Source organism: Poeciliopsis prolifica, unplaced genomic scaffold (assembly GCF_027474105.1).
Source record: "Poeciliopsis prolifica strain line A6 unplaced genomic scaffold, Auburn_PproV2 SCAFFOLD004, whole genome shotgun sequence".
Lineage (NCBI taxonomy): Eukaryota > Metazoa > Chordata > Actinopteri > Cyprinodontiformes > Poeciliidae > Poeciliopsis > Poeciliopsis prolifica.
Genome location: NW_026562379.1, coordinates 10,266,971 through 10,288,545, shown reverse-complemented (window position 1 = coordinate 10,288,545; position 21,575 = coordinate 10,266,971). Strand labels below are relative to the sequence as shown.

Below are 21,575 nucleotides of genomic sequence, written 5' to 3'. Positions count from 1 at the left end.
AACCATTCACGGCTTTTGAATCCCATGAGGCAAAATTTGTACAATTCTTGAACTCCAGTCAAAATCATTCCAAGGGTCTCAAAATGTTTGCACTTGAAACTTGTTGTAAAACATAAAATATTAATAAAAGCCACTGAGGTTTGTACTGTGTGACGACAGAGTTATTGATAGTCTTTTGCAATCATGTCAGTTTTCACTGCAGAGTACAATGTTCCAGCTTTTAGTCTCCATTCAAAGCAGACCGCCAGGAATTTTAAGCAGCTTTTATTCCTCGTGGTCGTTTTGGGGAAAAAAATGTCTAAATGTTTCTTCAGCAATAATTTCGTTATTGCTGAACAAAAAATAATTCAAGCTTCATTCTCTCCAGAATCTCTGTTTATTGTCTCTGAATTACAGAGGAGTTAAATCATGTCTCCTGCCACATGCATAAACACATATTGAGGTTTAGAGAACATTCTTGGACCATTCGGTGTGTTGTAGGAAATTATATTATAGTAAAGTGGTTGAATTTCAACATTCTGCCTTTGGCTTGGTTTCTGTAACAACAGGAAAACAAAGCAGTGTTTACTAATTGCTTAAAAGTGATCTTATGGTTTTGGATCTAGCTCTGATAAGTGAAGTGGAAAAAAGCAGCCTGCTTACAGCTGGAGGAAAAGACGTCTGGATCTTTCCATTGAGCTAGCGGCTAAGTCATTAGCATTTAATTTAATAAAGCCAGAGGAAGTTTGCAGATAGCTTTGAAATGTGTTCATAACATTGCAAATACCAGCAAGAACAACATTTTTTTTTATTTTTATATTTATGATGTTTTAATTATGGAGACCTAACTTAATTTGAAATTCAAAATGAGATGGGGTGGTTGCTATTATTTTGAAATTTTCATTACTTCATTCACCTTTGCAGATACACTGGTACCATTACAAGAAAAATAGCTGCAGACCATAATCCTTCTACTATTATGTTTTACTGTGACAATTGTGAACAATTGACAGTATTTTTGATTCTTTGTCACCTCTCTGTAAAGTATGGCTTTAGATGAGTCATTCAGATTAGCAAATCTAGCAGATATTTGTTTTTCAGTTAAGCCAGTGGTTCCCACAGATTTTCTTCTGGATCCCCCTATGGATTACAATAAAATCCCTCCCAAAAAGAAAGAAAATTCAACTGGGCACACACATCGTTTAACCAAACATAAACCTATACACATATTTTGTTTTCAAACTCCACTGAAGCTTATTTCACACTTAAGGTTGCAACAAAACAAATTACAAACCCTCTTTACAGTGAAACACTTGTGTAACTGTTTTTTTTTGTTTTCATTCATCCGTACAGCTTCTCGTGTCCCTCCTCCAATGGCATTGCGCCCCCTTTTGGGGGCGTGCTCTATGCTTTGGGAACCACAGAATTAAGTTAATCAGGATAAATTTTAATATCAAAATAGAAATAGAAAATAGAAAAAAAATTGATGCCACAAACAATGTACAAATTATTTGTTATTCTTTTAACAAGGCAACAATTGGAAACATTGTTTCTTTAAGCCTTACCTATTTATTGTTGAACAGGTAAGGATAAAAGAAGAACTCAATCTAATTTTTGATTTAATCAATTTTTTGGTCTACCAGTTGTTTGAGGGCGCCGATTTTGACAAAAAAAAAATAAATTGGAAACCATTGCTGTACCTAACATTTACCAGATTCTCAACAAGTTGCAGGTTGTTGGTAAGTTTACAGCCCTTAAAAAGTGTGAGTTTTCAGTTCTGAGAAGGTAAAGGCAAAATTGGTTGAGAGCGATCAGGATTACTGCGTTCTGATTGCTCTCTTACACAGATTCAGATGATTGTTTGTTGCTGCACAGATAATTAACGGAGGCTGGGTGTTCTGTGAGCAGTGGCTAATTTACACTCAGATGTGGTGGGGTAAAAATAACAAGCTGTTAGGGAGTCGCTGAGCCAAGGTGGTAATAAGGGCAGATAGTTAGATTTAACACGTTCACAAACACAGAGAATGTGTTTCTGCTGGAAGTGGAACCACATGGTAGAGGACTCCCCATGAACAAGTTGTGGGTCTATTACGACCTGACTGGTGACATCAGCATGTTTCATAACCACACAGCAGTTTTAATAGGTTTATAGTAGCATCTGTCCTGGGAACAAACCTATTCATCAAGAGGTTTGTTGATAAATATCCAGCAACAGATGCCCACAGACTTAAAAACTCACATTCGCCACCATTGAAAACCTGAACCTCTGCTGAGGTTCATGTGCTGCACCTTCCCCAACAGACTCCGACTGTCTTTGTCTTCTGTGGTTTTGTCTTCCACCTATTTTTAGACCCTTTTCACCCTCGCTCTTCTCCCTCCTCCATCTGCGCATCTTGCCGCTGAAAGAGTCCCAAAGAAAAGGGAACAGGCGGAGGAGGACAAAGTCATTTTGATCAAGATCATTAGTCTATAGAGTAGGTAGAGGAAAGAGCTCAAAGCTGATCTTTTTGGAAGTCATATTTAACAGCATTGAAGTTATTTTTTTTCAGCCATCTAGCCTTCCATGTTTGTTCGATATTTATATTAGGATCAGGGATGATGTCCCTTAAAATAAGGAAGCAAAACAAATAAAATCAAATTTATGTGGAGTGCACACTTTTAAGTCTCCTAAAGCATATAATTAATTACTGCAAACATTTCTAAATCCAGCATATTCCACGACAGACAGAGGAGGAAGCTCTAAAGAATAAAACAGACTAACTTTGCTCTAATTCTTTTATTACTTTACCAATTAGACGAAACATCCCAAAGGCAGACTGTTCCTTTTCCATTTAGTCGTCACCGCTAACTGCTGTCTTACATCTCTGTGATTTTTCTGATTTAATAAACACCTTATTAGCTTCTTTTACAAAGCAATTTCATAAACCTGCAGTCCAAACTGAGCCACCTCCAGTCATTTTATGAATCACAAATCAAGCCGTACACATCAAACGAGGTGAGCTTTGCAGGATTGATCGAGAGTTTTACACATGGTAAGAAACTCCTGAAAGACCAAATCAATGCAGCATGGCATGGCTTGTTTGCGTTGTTCTTTTTTAAAGCATAATTTCTGTCTCAGAGTTCCTCCATGTGACTTATCCAATATGTTTTAACGCTGAGAAATAATGTGTGTTAAAGCTGCAGATATTTTCCTCTGCAAGACCAGCAGGGTAAGACCAGCAGTCTTACCCAGCTGGTCACACAGACCATCTGTATTTGCTGCATCATACATTCAAGCTGCATTACCGAGTTTCCCTTTCACCAGTCAGCTGATAAAGGGCTATGACTAGATCAGTTGGTGAGTCAGAGGAGTATCAAAAATACATTAGGAACAGCAAAATGACATCTTAATCCCACCTTTAAGTGTTTTATGATCATGACTAACTACAGCAGCTATAACTATGTCCACTCTTTTGTTTAGAACGTCCTGTTTTCTTTGTTTTTTATTTAAGACTAAATACAAAAGCTTCTTGAGCAGATTTGTTCATTTCTATGATTCTCATGTGATGCATTTCTTTTACCAGGTAAACAGGCCGCAGCAGTTATTTTCTGTAGCCGTTGTGTATTCATCGGCACCAATAACGGCATGTGCAAATGTAATAGGATTAGATGTGATTATTTTTGTCTTTCTACACACATTTTATTAGCTGCAGAGGATCTACATCAACTTACATATGGTCTGGTTTAACATGAGTAGTAAGATGCATTTCCCTTATGGGGGGAACATTTAAATACGTCAGAATACCACCAGTGTTTGACCTTTCAGCATTCCTCATTGATTTCTGCCTCTGGGTGTTGACTTGTAAACAGCTTAGGGGATGTGATGGAGTCATGGTGGCTGAGGAGCTCGTGGAGCAAAGGGAGCCAACGTGACTGCTGTCGTGTCTCCAGCACCATATCTTCAGTCTCAGCACTTTCAGTCTCAGCAGTAGTAGATAGACGAGCTGCTGGTTGTGCTTTTGGGTGGTCTGGCTGTTCTGAATAACTTAATGTGCTGAAGGCTTCTCCATCTGCAGTGTGTAGCTCAACTGTAACATATAAGATTCCTATTCTGGCTGTAGTTTAGTTCATTTCCCACTAACCCTCCTTCTTATCCCAAGTCTTCACATTCAAACTCTTCCTTTTCCAGTCAGTCTTTACTAAATGATGTAAGTTTTATCCATCTGAATCTCCCTCTTTTTGATGGGTACCTTTTTTAATGGTGGGGAAGTATTATTTAAAATTTAAAAATAACTTTTTTGAGCTTTATATAATTTTATAATATTATTCCCTCATCAAAAATTTTGAAAAAGAACTATATAAGTTCAGTCCATTTACAATTTATCACACCTGGAGTGTGGGTTTGATTATTTCAGGCATGTTTGAGGAATCTCTGAATATCCGATGGCAGCCATTCGGGTTGTTCACATCAGGAAACAAATCAGTTTATCAGCTGGCAGAATGTTGTGCAGAACATTTTATGGAATAATGAAGAAGAGTGGGAGTCACTGTGAGGTGGTGCTGACTCTTTAATTTGTGTCACTTACTAAAGAAAACAAGCTTTTTATATTCAGCAGTGACTGAGCTCATTTGAAGCTGTAAGAACTCTGATTACATTGTTGAAGTTGAGTAAATATTGGACCACAGGGTTTAGAAAAAATATCACGGTGGTCTTAAACAAACCTTTAGCCTGACTTCAAAATAAGCATATTTCCATCTACAATTACAACCACATGCTTGTTCTGTGTGTGTTCTCCTTGCAGTAGAGGTGGATGTTTGGAAAATGTAGGCTTAAGCAGAAGCCAGTGTTAGATGATGGTCTGACATATTTAAGTTGTTTTTCCTTGTATGCCATAAACTTACACAAGGCAGTTTCTGTGGTTATATTGAGGAACATGAAAAAACAAGAGTTCAAATGTGTCAATTAGGCACAAAATAAAGCAAATTAAATGCAAATTACTCAGTGGGGATAGTTAAGAGATTCATTTTACAATATCCTGCATGATTGTAGAGAGTGCCATATCCCAGGAGACAAATTTGTAAATTACTTTTGTATGTTTCCAGTCAGTGCCTTGCAAAATCATTTTTACCCCATAAAACTGTTTGCATTTTCTCACTTTTTAGCAACAAGCTTTGGTGTTTTATATTTATTGGAATTTCAGGTGATATACCATCCGAAAGAGAACATAGTTAAATTAAATCCAATTAAAAATATATTTATTCCAAAGGGAAATTAAATTTTGTCATAACTTTTTTTTTGTCAGTAGCTGTCAATAATTTCTAGAAGTAGAAACAATATTCCACAGCTACATTGATGAGCCCATCATCTAAGCCACCTTTTTGCTTTTTAATCTTATTTTTAATGAATAATTGTGCAAGGAAGATGATGCTACAAAGCTTTCAATACTTATAAATAAAAAACAGAAAAGTGTAGTGTAGCGCAGTGCAAAAGTCAACTAATTAGTAAACATTCACAGTCTACCTGTGTGTAGCTTCATTTCTGCTTAATATCAGGCCTTAGAGGATTGATATGAAGGCTGTTGTGGTCAGATAAGTCCAAAATTGAACGTTATCCATAAATTGCATATGGTTGCTTTGAGCAACCATATGCTCACAGCAAGAAGAGGCCTAAAACTAAACAACCGTGGCTCTAACTGCAGCCAGATGGAGTTGCTACAGAACAAATATATAGAACACTTTTCACATTTCACCAGTTTGCTAAGCCATATTTAATTTCCTCTACTACTCTGTGTTGGTCTATCGCAAAAAATAATAAAGTGAAAATACAAAAAAAAAAAAAAAAAAAACGTAAATCCCAATAGCTTTATAAATCAAAGCCTAAACACTTGACCCACAAACCTTCTGAAACTGTAAGCAGATGGATTACAGCTGTGAACACCAGTCCCTGTTTCAGCATCTCACCTGAACAGGCTCTGACATTTTAAGATGCTCCATATGTTTCTCCCGCTCTGCCAGCAAATGTTTTCCTGGCTACACAATCTGGAGCAGAAACCACTGCACCCCAAACATGACAATCGCTCCTCACTCAGCCATCTGTTTGTCTGGGTGTGGCCTGTTGGTTTCATTCTGCACAGCTTCTTCTGTTTGGAGCCCTGCCTGGCGCACAGCTGTGAACTGCCCTTAGCATCCGACACCAGAGGAGTACCATGCACCCCTGGTAATACATTGCTATATTAGCAAACCGAGGCTTCAGTTCTCCCTCTAAGCACATCTTGCATCTATTCCCGTGCTTCCAGCCTCAGTTCTCGCCCTCTCGCCCAGTGCACTCTTGACCAGTGTCGATGGAGAGCAAAGAAAACTGTGTCACCTCCCGCTATGACTCACTCCTCCCGTCTCTCTCTCATTTTATATCTCTCTCTCCTTTCTCAATCCTCCCACTCCCATCTTTCGTCGCTCTCAGGATTGGGATCGTTAAACATTGATCTGTATTTATTTTTAGAGCAGCTGTGCGCATGCGTGCGCGCGTGTAAAACAGACGCTCCTCCGTGCCAACACGTGGGCAGCTTGACTGTGTTTGGGTGCGCGTCCTATTGTGTGTCTTTGCGTGTGTCAGGACTTTCTTTTTCACAAAGTTAATCCCTTAAGAAGAGGTGTGGTTCTCTCTCTCTCTCTCTCTCTCTCTCTCTCTCTCTCTCTCTCTCTCTCTCTCTCTCTCACTCACTCACTCACACAATATCATCACATGTTCTCTCGCCGCTCTCTTCTTCTCTCTCATCCTTTCCCTGTGCTGTTGTTGCTGTGGCCGCCAGTCCAAGGGAGTTCTTCCTCTCTCTTCTCTCGGTTGGCTCGTCATCTCTGCATCGTTCCTCATCCGCCTGTGGATCTTGTGTTTTGATGAGTTTTCAGAGCGAGATGGGGGAGGCCATTGAACTCGGGTGAGTCGGCTTCAGAGCAGGAGGTGTGAGCCGTGCGTGTGCGCATCCGCTGACAGCTCATGGCCAAACATACTCTTGCATGTTCTCTGTTGATGCATGGATGTCTGTGTCAAACTTGATCAGCTGCTGCGGTTGCGGACAGTACCTGGAGCCTCATCTTGCTCCGAGTGTGTAACCTTGACCCTAATCCAGCAAAAGGGCGCAATCTGCAGCCTCTATCAAACTTAAAAGACTTGTAGCTTTTGCAAAAGTGATTTCTCTTTTTCTTTGTTGGTGTTGCTGTTTTTCTTGAGGGACCAGGCTCTGTGACATTTTGAGTCTCTGCCAAACTGATAATAGGTCTGTATCCACAGAGCTCATAGCAGCTTACAGCCTTGGCAGATGCATTAGACCCCATGCCCATATGGAAGAGATTAAACCTGCTAAATTGATACTAACACCCAACATGTTTTCCTTTTTTGCTCAGTGGTCATGGCTGCACATTCTGGGCAAGCATCAGTGGAGATTGAGTTCTCATCTTTGTGTGTCACATGCTAGCGTTCAAAGGTTTTGGTTGAAAATGTTAGTTGTTAAGTGAGTAAAGGAGGATTCAATTTAATAAAGGATCAAAATTGTACATGCTAAAAGTAAGTGGATAAATAAAAGATTTGAGTTCTTATGGCTTGGACAGGGATTTTGTATCCACAACTACTAACCTGCTATGGCATGGGATCTTTAATTGATGCTGTTTTTGTGTAAACTTCGCTACAGTGTTCAATGCGCTCAAGTTAGGGCTCTAATTTGTTAACTGCCTGAGTCGAAAGGTTTTGAGTTGGAGTTTTATCACCAAAACATAGACGTGTTGTTGGTGCAGATGGTCACACTGTCATAAAACTCTCAGGATCTGTTGAAGAACGGCGCTGATGATGCCTGGCATTGATTGGGCAGTAGAGCAGAACGTGGAACTTGAATATCTTTTAATGATGTCTTGATGTCATGTGTTGTTGTAGTCAAAATAGTGTATTCTGTGACATGTAGCACAAAATGTATAGCTTTCATATTGTCATGTGTGATAAAGACTGGGAAATATGCAATATTCATAAAGGTGGCTTATGCCTTGGTGGCAAGATGTTAGCCAATGTGACAATTTTGTACTTATCTTCTTAGCTGTGAGGCCATTGCTGCACATCTGAGGCTCTCATAATTGGGTGTAGAGAGGAAGTCCATACTGAGGTCAATGTGATTTATTCCAGAGGAAGCAATGACATAAGCAACACCCTATCATTGCACAAAAACATGTCAGCATTTACAACAATGACAAGGATGTTGTCCAGTGTGTACACCTCGTATGTATATGTTGGACATGTGAGATGTCCAACATTCAGAGTCAGTCTGACTCTGAAACACAAACCTGCGGTAGAGGCAGTGATGATGAGAAAATGACAGGGATAAAGTCCTGTGCCATTTCTTGCCTCGAGGAAGACATAATGTTTGGAAGGCCTGTCTTGACATTGCACTAATCTATATGCCTGCTGACTGTGAGGGTTGCACTGTGCTTGGGTGCTTATCTCACTGCACAAGAGTTGGAGCAACTTGGGTAGGTTTCCAATCCATTAAAAGCATGAAATTGTGTAACATTATTAATGTGGTTACATTTTTCAGAAAGTGTTGGTTGAGGTCAAACCACAAATGTTAACATGTCTTATAAATCCTTGGGAATCTGTTGTTGATTATGACACTTTTAATGCTAGCAGAGTCACATAGTTAAAAAGGCAATGCTGTTAATGTCTGGTGTTTTAAGCATATCTGTCATTTTCCAGGCCTCAACCAGTTTTCCCCTTGAATATTCTTGTAGTTGTAAAATATTTGAATCAAGGTGGGAATTTCTCTTGCTGAGAATCGGGGTCCAGCATGTTCTAGATGCTCCAACATGGCTGATTTAAATAGTTGAATGATCTCCTCAACCTGTCAGCTGGCTTTTCAGGGACTTGTTAATAACAGTCATTTAACTCTGATGTGTCCAAGCAAGAAAACATCTAAAGCATGCAGGATACTGGCCAAATGAGAATGAGAGACGCCCACCCGTCTGCAGAACTACTGTGCTCAATTCTTCTCCAATATAGCGGGTTTAAATAGCTGAAGTATCTCGTCAAGGTGTTGAGTTCTGCAAAGGCCTGAGAGTGAGCCATTTATTGGACCATGATGAGTTGAACCAGGAAAACATGTAAATTATAGAGGATACAGACTCCTGGGTCTGTTGCCACTGAAAAAACTCTAATCCTTTAGCATCAAGATTTCTCATATATTTCATTTTGCATATAAACTCAGTGTTATAGCTGTGGCCAAACATTACCGAGCTCCTCCTATATTCTCTTAAGTCTTTCATGGAGGAAAACAAACACTTTCTAATTGTTTGCAAGAAACAAATTAAGCAGAATTTTGTGAAAAGATCTCTTGAACAAATGGAGTTGCACTCTCTCTCACATCTAGTGGTTCCTTTGCTGATTTTCACTCCCTGCCCTCATGGTTGGATTGCTGAGGAGGCCAGATCCCAGGCGTGTTACAAAAAGGAAAGAGAACAGGCTTGAAGAGTGAGAATAGTGCATGCAACAGAGATGGTGTCACGGGTGAAACAAGGACAAATGAAAACCAGCAAATCAGAGCCAGAGGATAAGACAAAGGGTGCGACAGCAAAAGCCGAATCTTAGGAGCTTAAAAAGCATTATGTTTTTACACAAGTGCAATGCATTGTGGGTAAGAACATTGGGTAAGAACAAAGTCAGTGTAAAGTGGAATTATTGTGGGGCAAATATCAATTTCAATTTCCTCCTTTTGTCAGCAAAGGAAGTAAGAGGCAATAATTAACTGAGGTCTTGATTCGAGAATTCAGGGAAGACAAATAAAATCCTGTTTAATAAGTGTACAAGTGTTTGCTATTCACAGAGCTTTCTCAAATCGAGTCATTAGAACTGCATCAGGCCCCTTGGCAGTTTTCTCTGACAGGGGAGTGTGACGTAAATTCGTTTAAATAAATCATGGGTGGGGTTGTCAAGAGTCTAATGTGTTGCAGCCGTAATAAAGAGTCCCTTATTTTGGGAAAGTTTGCATCGTGGTTGATTTTTTTTTTTTTTTTTTTTTTGAATTGGGTTGAATTGGATATCAGAATGTAATATCGTTGACATTATTTTATTATTTTCTCAATTTAGGAGGATGATCTCTTCGCCTGGAGCTGAAACTTTACAGTCCGCTTTGCTGAGTTGTAGTGCATGAGATACACCGGCCCGGAGGGGTCCGATTTATAACGATAGTGGGGGAATACAAAGTGGGAACACGACATGACGATATCATGCAGGAGCGTATCGACCGGGACGCTCCACTTTACGCCTCGCTACACTATGTTTAGATTAACTTGCGCACAGTTTTCACAGCCCCAGACATGCTGGCATGCAGACGTGTGTGTGTTTGTGTGTGTGTGTGCTCTGACGCTGACACAGACAGGAATCTATTTATCTAAACGAACAAACAAGAATTAACACAGTGACAAAGGACACAATGCACGCCTGGTCTGTAGCCTCTTTGCCTGCTGTCCAAGGGCAGAGGGGATTTGGATATTGTTACGTTAATCTCCCTCTATTTGGCTTCTTGGAGCACATTCAGATAAACAGACTAGCACAGCCGCGCATACACAGGTATGAAGTCGTGTGTGTGTGTGTGTTTTAAGAGAGAAAAATACACATACAGATTGGAAAACTTCCGCAACACACATGCAATTAAGGATGTAAACTACCTTCTTATAGCTTCAGGTGTATTCCCAACCTTACCTATGTCTGTTTCCTAGAAACCAGGATGAAGCAAAACACAAGATGGTAGAAATGATGATTTCTATCTTGCTTAGCTTTTTTTATTACATATTTGATCAATTTAATTCATTTAATCAATTGTTTAAAAAATGTGTACAAATGTTATATTAAGATATATGTCCATGCAAAATAGCAAAAACTCAATAACACAATCAATTTAAGTCCAGTTTATTTTCAGCAACAAGGCAGTTCAAAGTACTTTTCATCATGAAATATTACAGTCATCAATGATGAAATAATATATTTTTTTTATATTTGGTCAAACATTAAAAGAAATTATAAAATGATTCAATTACTACTAATCAAATGGAATTTTAAACAGGTGATTTTAAAGTTGCACTGAGTTATAGGAACCAGAACCAAACAGCATTCAGCTGAATGCTGCCTCTCCATGTTTGGTTCTGGTTCTGGGAATACAGAGCAAACCAGAACCAGAAAACCTCAGTGGTCTGGAAAGATTGTACAACAACAGCAGCAGATCTTTAATGTGCTTTGTTGCCAAGCCTCTCAGTTGTAACCCATGTCATTCTTAGAGTTGTGACTGATTGAAAAGTTATTTTGTGGCGTCCTGTCGACTGTGGCGCCCTGGATCGTGAGGCATATTGCCTCCTGCCCCCATGTCTGTTTTGAATTGAAACACTGAAAGTAAAACAATATGACTTCTAAACCAGTGATCTGGTGTGGTAGAAGCAGAGCAAGCACCAGCACTCATGAATGTTTGCTCTGCTCCTCTCTGCATCTTGCTGCAAGTCTTCCATAATGCAATTTAAAATTTCCAGTTAAATCCTATTTACCAGAGAAGACAGAGAAGCAGATCATTTTGATTGCAGGATGTTTTCTCTGACTCCCAGACCGACCTCCTCACTCAGCTGCAGGACCTGGGTAATAGATCGCTCCAGTACATGTGGCTCTTCGCTTCAGATGTTTGCTTGACATCGCTTCTATTGACTTTTATATTTATTTTCAGACAACTAATAAAAAAAAAACACTGCGAAATGCAAGAAAATATGTTTGGAAATGTGCATGTATGTGTTTGAAAAGTATAGTGTGTTGTTTACCTATATTAGGGGACAGTGGATGCGGATATTAATAAATCCTATTTGACAGTGACGGAGTTGACTGGAAACCAGCAGTTTCCTGGATCCACCCAGGCCTGATTGATAATTAGTGTGAAGTTATTTTTAGATGCAGTCCACTTCTGTTACTGTTCATTGTTACAAATAAAATAGTTTAAAAAAAATTGTGACCTTTTTTTTATCTAATGTAAAAAATTTTAATTAATTTTTGCTCAGCACTTGACTTTAAAAACAAATTCCTCTGACATCAGTAAATAATAACTATTTATTAAATCTAATCAAGTTTCTCATTACTGCTCTGAGAGAAACAGAGTTGGTGTTAATTCCAGTAAACAATCTTATACATACATACTCCATTAAGCTGTCTGTGCTCGGATGGACTGTAGCTTCAGGTAATCAGTGCTTCCTGGAACACTTTAGTTACGTTTCCATGTTCGTCTGGAAGTAAGTCGCCTCACACAGGTTAAGTTTGAGTTGATAGATTTTCTGCAGATAGGTAAAATCTGTCAGTCGGGATTTTTGGTCCATCTGTGCAGATGAAACAGTGGTAACATTTGTGTAAAGGAAGAAAAACATATTCCATTGGGAAAACAAAGTGGGAAATACACAAAACAGTGCAATTTTCTTAATATCTGCACCTTTTTTGATGTAGGTCTGACAGATTTGAGCAATTTATATCAACTTGCGGTTTTGTTTTCTTCAGGTCAAAACAACAGATGCAGTGGTGATCACAGAGAGAAAACTGTTTATTTTATTTTATTAAGAAAAAATTTCAGATTTTTACCTGCTGTGGCACTTACTTGGTTTTATAGTGACATAATTTTAGTCATTATGTCTTTCCTTTTGTCCTAGCATGAACGTTTGAAGAAATGTAACATTTTATTGGTTTTGAAGGTTCTTGGCTACATTTCTCTCCACCTTTTGTTGTTTTATGTCATTCTGTTTATCATAACCTAATAATTTCCACACTATGTTGATCTCCAGGAGCTGAATCTGTGACAGATTCACTAAACAGAAGTGCAGGTGTTCAGATGCAGTCGCCAAGCACGCCATCAGTCAATTTCTAAATGAATAAACAACAATGATGATAGTTAAACACATGCTACAGTTGCTTGGCTGAATTCTAGATTATGCTGAAAGAACTACTGCAGTCTTAAAAATTGTGATGGTGAATTTCTAAAAGCAAAGCTGATCTGTTTAGCAAACATGCTGAGGATAAATGAATGGCTGCCGCTTAGTTTTCACTGGAGAAAAAGTTAATTAACTTGTCAAGGACTGCCGATAATCGTCGGTCAGCTGGATGAGGATCGCCTTGATGAATTCTCTTATTTTCCTCTTCGACGAGGTGAAGCCCTGAATTGGACACGATGACTGAGATCGACAAAGTGGGGATTCAAACTCCTACTTTCTTCTGCTTTTTCTTCATTATGATATTATAAGTCATGTTTTTTTAAAGATCTCTGATGGATGTAGAGTTTGTTGCCATTAGAGGCATTGACTTTGAGTATAGTGACAGCAGTCACAGTGAGCGTCAACCTTAGAGCTATACATGTAGATCCACTTGAGTTTATGGGTCTGCACAGCCTCAACAGAAGAACCAGCGCTGAAGCAGCCTCCTCACTCCCAGATACGTAGGATTCACAGGCCACCTACACACTGTACTGTTTACAGCTCTCTGCTGCATTGTGCTGACAGATAGCCTTTGCTGTCAGCTTCACTGTGTTTCATCTAGGATTGTTAGTGGAGCTCGGGTATTGCTATTTTCCTTGGAAATGTTTTGCTCTTCAACCATTTTACCTGCTTCTTGTGCTCACCCTCACTCCAACAGCGCCTCATAAGCCTCTATGATGAATAAGGCCATCCTGTTCTGGGTCAGTCCACAGCCTAAACACAAGGCCGCTGTTTTATCTCTGCTATGTTTTGCTCCTTAATTCACTAATCACACATATATGGACACACATGTGTGGATCATTTATGGTTTTCTGTTTGTGTGGGATGGTGGAAGAAAGGCAGTACGTTTGGGATGACAAGTGTCGGTGTTCTTATATGGGTCACGCAGCGTCAGCTGAAGTCTGCAGGGCCCAGAAACTGGGTCGGGCGTTGATATGAGAGTACACATATTTATATATGCTACACTGAAGGTCACAAGTTTGCAAATTTGTTGACAGGGACATTGAGTTTGGAGTAAGCAAATGCCGGCGTTGAGCAGGCATTGTTGAAAATTACTATTACCTTGGGACTAGTCTGGATAATAAATAATATTTTACTTGTCAGCAACGACTGTATTGTTTGAGAAAAGTCTCAGTTTCAGTTCGATATGATCAACGTAGGTCATACTCTACATTGACTCTGTGTTGACCTTTTTCCTACTCTGCTGTTTAGGAAACCTTAGCATCAGGCCAATAAATTTACTAATCAGATGGATAAAGAGAAGTAATAAGATTCAGAGAGTTTAACAGTTCACACTTACAGATCTGTTCAGTAGACAGATTATCAGGAAGTCTAACGTCATTCTTCCTGAACGCTCCCATCTCTGATATTCTGCATTCAAGTTTCTACCTTCTGACTCTCGGCTCAGACTTTCTAATATGAAGAGAAACAGGTTCAAGCTCTCTGTCGTCCCTGCAGCCGTTTCCCATTTTTAATTCAGGACAGGGTAGGAGGAGTTGTGTCTTACTGATTGAAACTGGTGCTGGCAGAAATGGATGATGGCACATTCCCTACCTTGTTAGGACTGCTACTGATGCTACTCATCACACTTTATCATCCCTCCCCTTTAAGACCTTTATGTATGTCTCCTATTTTTATGTCTTTTTTTTTTTAGTTCTTATAAAGAAGTAAAGACGTGCCTGTCGGGGGCACAAACTAAACTGAATTTTTCTTCCAATCTAAACTTTTTCAGATTTTTAGGTCCGTTAGGAATACCAACATCATTCCTATTTGCAAAATAGCAGAATTATGTAGGAGAGACATTAAGAGAAAGTTAGAAAATTAGCTTTTCAAATTATTTTATTAAAATAAATAAGATCTAGCAAAAACAGTGGGGGTAGAAAATGTTTCTGTGCCCCATAATCATATGGACTTTCACAGCTTTAGGTGTCAGGGTTATTGGACTTGCCACAGAGAAGGAAACACAAATAGCTTTAGTGATGCAAGGCTAATCATTGTTTAAGTCTTAATTATCTTAAGAGCTTCATGCTATTGAGCACCTGCCAATTTTACCATAACTCCCACGATGAGACTTCATCATGAAACCAGCTGGAGCCACAGGACCTCCTGGTAATATGGTAAAAAAAAGTTTAGTCTTTTTAAGTTCACATTAGATGGTGTGTATTAACATATAGTCTTTTTTATGAAAGCCATAGGAAAAATTGTCTGGAATTATTGTTCGCTCAACGATTCAGTCTGGGCCAAGCTTTAGTTGATGGGCAGGTTATCCTGTAGCATTGTTGGGTTCATTGTGGAGTTCACGGAGTCCAATGACAACATGGTGCTCAGGTCCTGTGGTTTCAGAAATCATCACCCTTCCACCATCAGACTTAACACTTTGTGCAGGTATATTGTTACCAGAAAACCCCCAGCTAGCATTTTTGCTCCGATTGCTTGATTGGTGAATATAATTTATAATTTAGATAATAATTTTAGGACTTAACTCTCAGGTTTGATTTCACAATCATCATTTTGGACAGAATATTTTCTAAACGTTGACCTTCAGGCTGAATAAAATAAGTATTACAAGTCAACCACCAGACTTGTATTGCAACCATTAAAACAACCAGCAATTTCATAACATTTTTTGCAGAGTTTCAGCTTTTTATCATATTGCAGCTGTTATTTTTTGTCTACATGCATGATCTTGATGTAATTTTAGGTACATTAAAAAAAAATACGAACACACACACTTTATATGATATATTTCTTGTTCCAAATGCTGTGTGTCATGGCCAAACAACTCCACCCATCATCTCTCTAAAGAACATTACTCCTGGTTCAGATGCAACTTTGCAAGCCATGTTTATTCGACTTTTTCCTATCTGCGCTGTGATTGACTTTAACATTTAACAAGAACCTTGTAAAGTCTGAAAGGTTGCCATGCAACCTATTTGAATGCTGAGAGGTCCGACTTTGGATTGAATGAGCTGAAACATCAAATCCTGGTAAGATTGGAAACTATTTAAAATGTTTTCCACTTGTGAATAATTCATTCCACATGTAGAATGCTTTATTTAGAATACTACCCTTCTCAAGAAGAATAAAATAAAACTTACCCTTTACTCTTGAGAGGTTAAGGATTGTAACACCCAACTTTGGGCTTTTATTTTTCCTCAGTTGGGATTCTAATTCACCTTTTGGGAAATCACAGCTCCTCTGCTGAGACACAGAGAGAAACAAGTTGATTGGAAGCGGTGCGAGAGAGTGGAAACAGGTGGCTGCATGGAGCTCTCGGCTCGGCGATGACTCATCTCAAACCGTTACCACAGACTCCTGGCCACTTGCTCCACCTCGTTCTGCTCTCTCCCCTCTTCCCTCTGGAGCCTCATCGACATGTGGTTTACCGTAATGTGAGGTGTCACTGACTCATTCAGTGGATTTGCAGGAAAATCACCCCTTATTCTCCTCCGGCTCCTATTTCTTCTCTCTTTGTGCTCAGTGTTTTCCAGTCGAGAGGACGTCTAAGGGAGGACTACGTCCAATTTAAGTCTCTGAGCTAAACACAGAACATCTGGATTGGGGAGGGTTATTTTGAGTGCGAATCAGAGCTGGAGAGCCAAAAATATCAAATCATGCTCACATCTGGCAAGTACTGACTGCAGCTGGACACAGAGGCTATTTAACCCGAGCTTATATGGCGTGAACTCAGAGGTAACAGACAATAGGAATTCATGGCATTTGGAAATTCAGGACAAATACGCTCACATAGACTTCTAAGATGATGTTTTTAAACTCTCAAATGTGTTAGCAACAATTTAGGTGTTCCAACAGTAAAAATACCAACTTTACAAGCTGGCACAAAATGTGCATTTATTTTTTTTTCTTTCCCATTTTACGCGTCTGTGTATGTGGGCGAGCTTCTCACACTGAATTCATTCTTGTGAAATCCATTTCCCTGCTTTTCCATCAGAGGACATTCAACTTCAGACATCTTCGGATGTGACGAAGAAGAAAAGCAAAGAAGAATATGAAAATGATCGCGTTCAGGAAGAATAGAAGACATGGTGTCCTTCTGTGTGAACACATTTGAATTTTTGCCATACAACATCATATGTATGGTGGCTGCTGCCATCTCCAGAGCAACAATAAAGCCCAGATGGCTACAAGTCAAACACTGGATGTGGAACAAGAATGTGCTTTTTGGCTCAAATCCTCCTGTTTGTGTAGTCTGCAGTGAAGCAGCTCGAACTTTTAGCGTGGGTTGGGAAAGCTCCCGTTCATTTGTGCCGCTGATTTATAGATTTATTTTGATGTTGTGCATCCTAGCCTGTGTCTGCCTGCCTGCCCACTCCGTCTGTCTGTTTGTTTTTTACATCTGCAGATGTTCTGCAATGAGAGGTCACAGCTGAACAAGGTCTTTGCACTCTCCCCTCGTGTCTCGCTTCCACAATACGGTATTTGGAACCAGACTGTATTGCATTTTAAACTTTGGTGTTCAGGAACAAGGCTTTAATCTGTGAATTTTATTGGTGTCTCACTAGAAAGATAAAATGCAGCAGATTGCTTGGATGCAATAGTTGGGAAACAATATAATGAAACACTACTTTCAAACATTATATTTAAACACTATGATGAACTTTCGCTGTTCTGTATACCCACAACTAACTTAGATCTTAGTCGTCAGGATCAGAAAGCCAAGGGAGAGTGGTGGAAAAGATGAAAAGGATAATTGAAAATGTATGTTGATTACAAACAAAATCATTGCAATATCCAACAGTGAGATTTTTTGTTTTTCTAAAATCATGCATCCTGATTGCTGACTGATTTTTTTTTTCAACATTCTTTGTAAAATAGGTGAAGTTTTTCAGATTGGATGACAAAACTTCCAATCAAAAGCATATTGATGGTCAATATTCTGTGATTTAAAACTATTCTTTCTCACTCTGCATGTTTATGGCCCAAATCTAATTTTGTCTGCAGTCAAATAATTGTTTGCGAAAGGCTCCCAAGCAGAAAGTAGTTCACATGTAAGTCAAAAATTTAGTTTGTTGCTTTTACTGCATATTTGTCCAGGCTTTCTGTGCCATTTACACAGTCTGTGGAAACTTTGAATTTGACTTATTTTGGTTCTCTAAGAACAATAACTTTCTTCCTGAAAGTCTTCCATAAAACAAGGGTTTTGGCTGGAGCATAGGTTTTTGAAAGTTTAAATTGTTTTATATTAGGCCATAATTTATTCCTTCTTTGCTTCTTTTAGGGACTTTTGATTTCTTTTTTTTTTTGTTTATCAGGAACCTCCCAGAACACCAGGCCATTTTTAAAATTTTGTCTCATTTTGTTCTGATTCTGCTTGAATTAAGCTTCAAACATATGCTAAACATGTAAAAGGCAGAGAAGAACTGTAGCTTTCTGAGCAACAACCATGTCAGGGAACGTTTTGCTTTGCACTTCTTTGGCAACACTCAGGGTCTTCTTCTGCGTTTTGGCAACATTGAGTGTTACAAACGCTTACACAATCACCACCTACAAATGCAACATGAGTGTTTTGATTGGAAAGGCTGTGGCAGGAGCAGCAGCAACAGTAGCGTGTTTGGTATATATATATGTGTGTTTTTATATAGGCTATATTTTTATATTTTGTTCAAAATTTAGAAATGAAGAAATCCAGTTTATTTATTAACTTATTGTGTTCATACATGTATTACGAATGCACGTCCTAACCCCAGGTATTCATCATTTTATTTGTACTTGTTCATCTGTTCCCAGTGGCCTGACATTAGAGGCCATTCATCTCTTCTTGTTCCTCCTTCCCTTCCTGTCTCAATCCACAAACATACATGTTTTGTTGGGCATTGCGCTCTCCTTAAGCAGCCCTTTCAACTTCAACCACCAAACATCTCTCTGACGCCCCATGTGGGGTTTAATGGGTCACTTTGCTTATACGTCCTGACACACACACCCATTCACACCTGCAGCAGCAGTGCTGTTGTCGGCCAGGTGCCAGTCAGATGGCTCTCTGCCCAGTAATGACTGGCACAAGCCTCAACATGTGTGCATGGTGAGCCACAGAAGGGCTGTGCTTGTGTCTAAGCAGAGATGTGTGTTTGCGCCTCCTCTTGGCAGAGGACTTATGCCCTACATGCCAGAAATGAGTAAAGCCACTTGAGCTGCTGAATTCAAATGCTTTACATTGCTTACACATCTGATCATGAACATAAGAAACATTACCAGCAGCATGGAGGTGATTATGAGAAGTGATGAGCCTTGGTGTGTATATATATATATATATTTGCATGTCAACCCTGCTGTGTGTATAGCTTAGCAGAGTACAGATCAAGAGTTTACAATGAGTCTGATTTGCCCTCACTGTATGATGGTTGTGCCGACACTGTCGACAAAATCCAGAATGTTTATTTATGGAGCAACTCGACGGTAAGAAAATAATTTCATTGCGTAGAATGAGTTAATTAACCAAAGAAATATTGTGAAGTACTGGGTGTACCACTGAGGAACTCAACAGTTCTGTCTTGACAACCTTCCATCCTGTTTTGGTTTTTCTATGTATATTGGGTGGTTATGGTTAGTAGCTATTTTGTCAAGTTGCCTTTTTGTGATTCTTGTTGTACCTTATAAAACCCTATGCCTTTGAAGACTTGCTAGAGAAGTCATGAGAGTTGTGCTGTCTGATTAACATGTCTTTATGAGTTTGATTAAAGCTTATACTTGTGTTTCCTTGGGCTTGTTGTAAGGACGACTGCTGGACCTTGGAGTGGCTTTCCAGTCCTTGGATATCCAAAGTAAAAGCTTTGTTCACATTTTCACATTATATGCGGAGCGGTAACTGACTTAGGTGCATTTACACTAGCCCTGCTTAGTTCCGTTCTAGTTTATTTGCCTAAAAAGTCAGATTCATTTGGGGAAGTGTGAATGCACAATCAAACTTTTCTGTACTGAACTCTGGTGCAGTTTAAATGCGTGTAAATACTTGGAGGACCAGAGACCACTCCAGAAGCAGGAAGCTGATGATAGCGCAAGGAATTCTGGGTAAATGCAATCAAAGCAAACATGTGAATCTAACACTAGCATTAGCGATGTTTTGTGATCTTTTTCCAAAGACAAAAGAGAAATCCTACAAGCGCTAATACCTGATGCTTCTCTATTTTTGTTCACGAAGAAGGACATAATGCTCAGTGTCTTCCTCTGAGGTCTTTGGGTCATTTCCTTTAGTGGTTCTTGGTGCAGTGCCACCACGTGTGAGGGGAACAGGTTTTTTAAAGGGTGCAGTTCATTTGACACAGTCCAAACAACTGAAAATGTAAATGTTGCAATTTTTTTCCCCGATCTAACTGAGTTTGCTAGACTATCAGATGTGAAAACATCCTTAATTTTGTCATAGTCTTGTAAACGACAAAAAAAGTCTAAATATTTGTGTTACACACATGGAGAAAAGCGCAATGACTTTTGATAAACAACAAAGGAGATCCATTTAAGAGAGTCTCAATGAGAATAGCTGGTGTATGTAAAACAGATGTTGTTTTTGGACTCTAGATTTTCTGGCAGAGGGGGATGTGACTTTGGGGGAATGAAAACGGTAATTATTACTTTGAAACAGGTCATGTTTTGATGGTGTTGTTTCATTATGAAGGGAAATTAGCATAGCTGAGCTGGCCAGCGGGCTGAATGCTTTAATTAGGGAGAGGAAAGAGGATCATTCAGCCAGAGACCGATGCATGCGTTCACATGTGTGTGCGTGTGAGGGGGTTGATCTACTGATCAGCGCTCTTGATGTTTTTTGTTGTTTTTTTGCGATAGATGAAAGCCAGCTCCTACGTCTATGTCACCCGTGGGACTTTTCCAGCCTGTCTCTGGATCTGAACAGAGCAACACGATGGAAAGTGTTTGTGGTTGATTTATTGACTGCATCGTTCGAGAAGGTTACACCCATAATGAGCTCCAGTTAATCAATGAAGCTCATCCCACTTTTTAATATCTGTTTCAGTCATAAAAACGAGTCAAATGACCATTTTTTCTTTTCCAAAGTAGAGATAATCAATTGCCACCCAGCACTGTGCTGTGCAGCTGATCCTGTGTGTGCTCTGTGTGTTTGCAGTTCCAGGGAGCACGTGACCCCGGAGATGAACAAGCTTCGTCAGAGTCTGAGGAGGAAGAAGCCCACCTATGTTCCAGAGGCCAGCAGACCGCATCAGTGGCAGGCTGACGAGGAGGCTGTACGCAAGGGCAAATGTAACTTTGCTGTTCGGGTAGGTTTTGTAGATATTTAATTTATTTCCAGGTATTTTTTTTACATCCCTTTTTTTGGTAGTGTCGAGTATATATTATGATAGATTGCCGTTAATTTGAATGAGAAATAAGGTTTACAGAGTCTTAAGTGGGTGTATTGCATTGATATGCTCCAGGTTTCTGCAAGCTAGCTGTTTTAATAAGGGGTCTTTCAGCTTTTCTGCTCTAATTGTGTCTTCAGGGGGAATCATCATAGTTTCAGAGCTGCAGGTGAATCCTGCCGAAATCCAGATATTGATTTATATTTAATGCACATCATATTTTAAAAAGCTTCTAAAAGCCCCAGTCGTCAGCAGATGGATGTAATAGATCCA

General features: G+C 39.4%; 1 protein-coding gene across 4 annotated transcripts in view; it reads left to right on the top strand.

The window, feature by feature from the left end:
* numbl (NUMB like endocytic adaptor protein) overlaps positions 1-21,575 on the top strand; it is a 63,214-nt gene that overhangs the window by 25,776 nt on the left and 15,863 nt on the right. For 3 of the 4 annotated variants that reach the window (XM_055028473.1, XM_055028474.1, XM_055028471.1), the window contains one exon: positions 21,071-21,221. In XM_055028473.1, coding sequence (XP_054884448.1) covers positions 21,096-21,221 — 126 coding nt within the window. In that variant the 5' untranslated portion in view covers positions 21,071-21,095. Of the gene's footprint in view, positions 1-5,829; positions 6,894-21,070; positions 21,222-21,575 lie in introns of those variants that run through there. The other variant, XM_055028472.1, reaches the window with a different exon arrangement.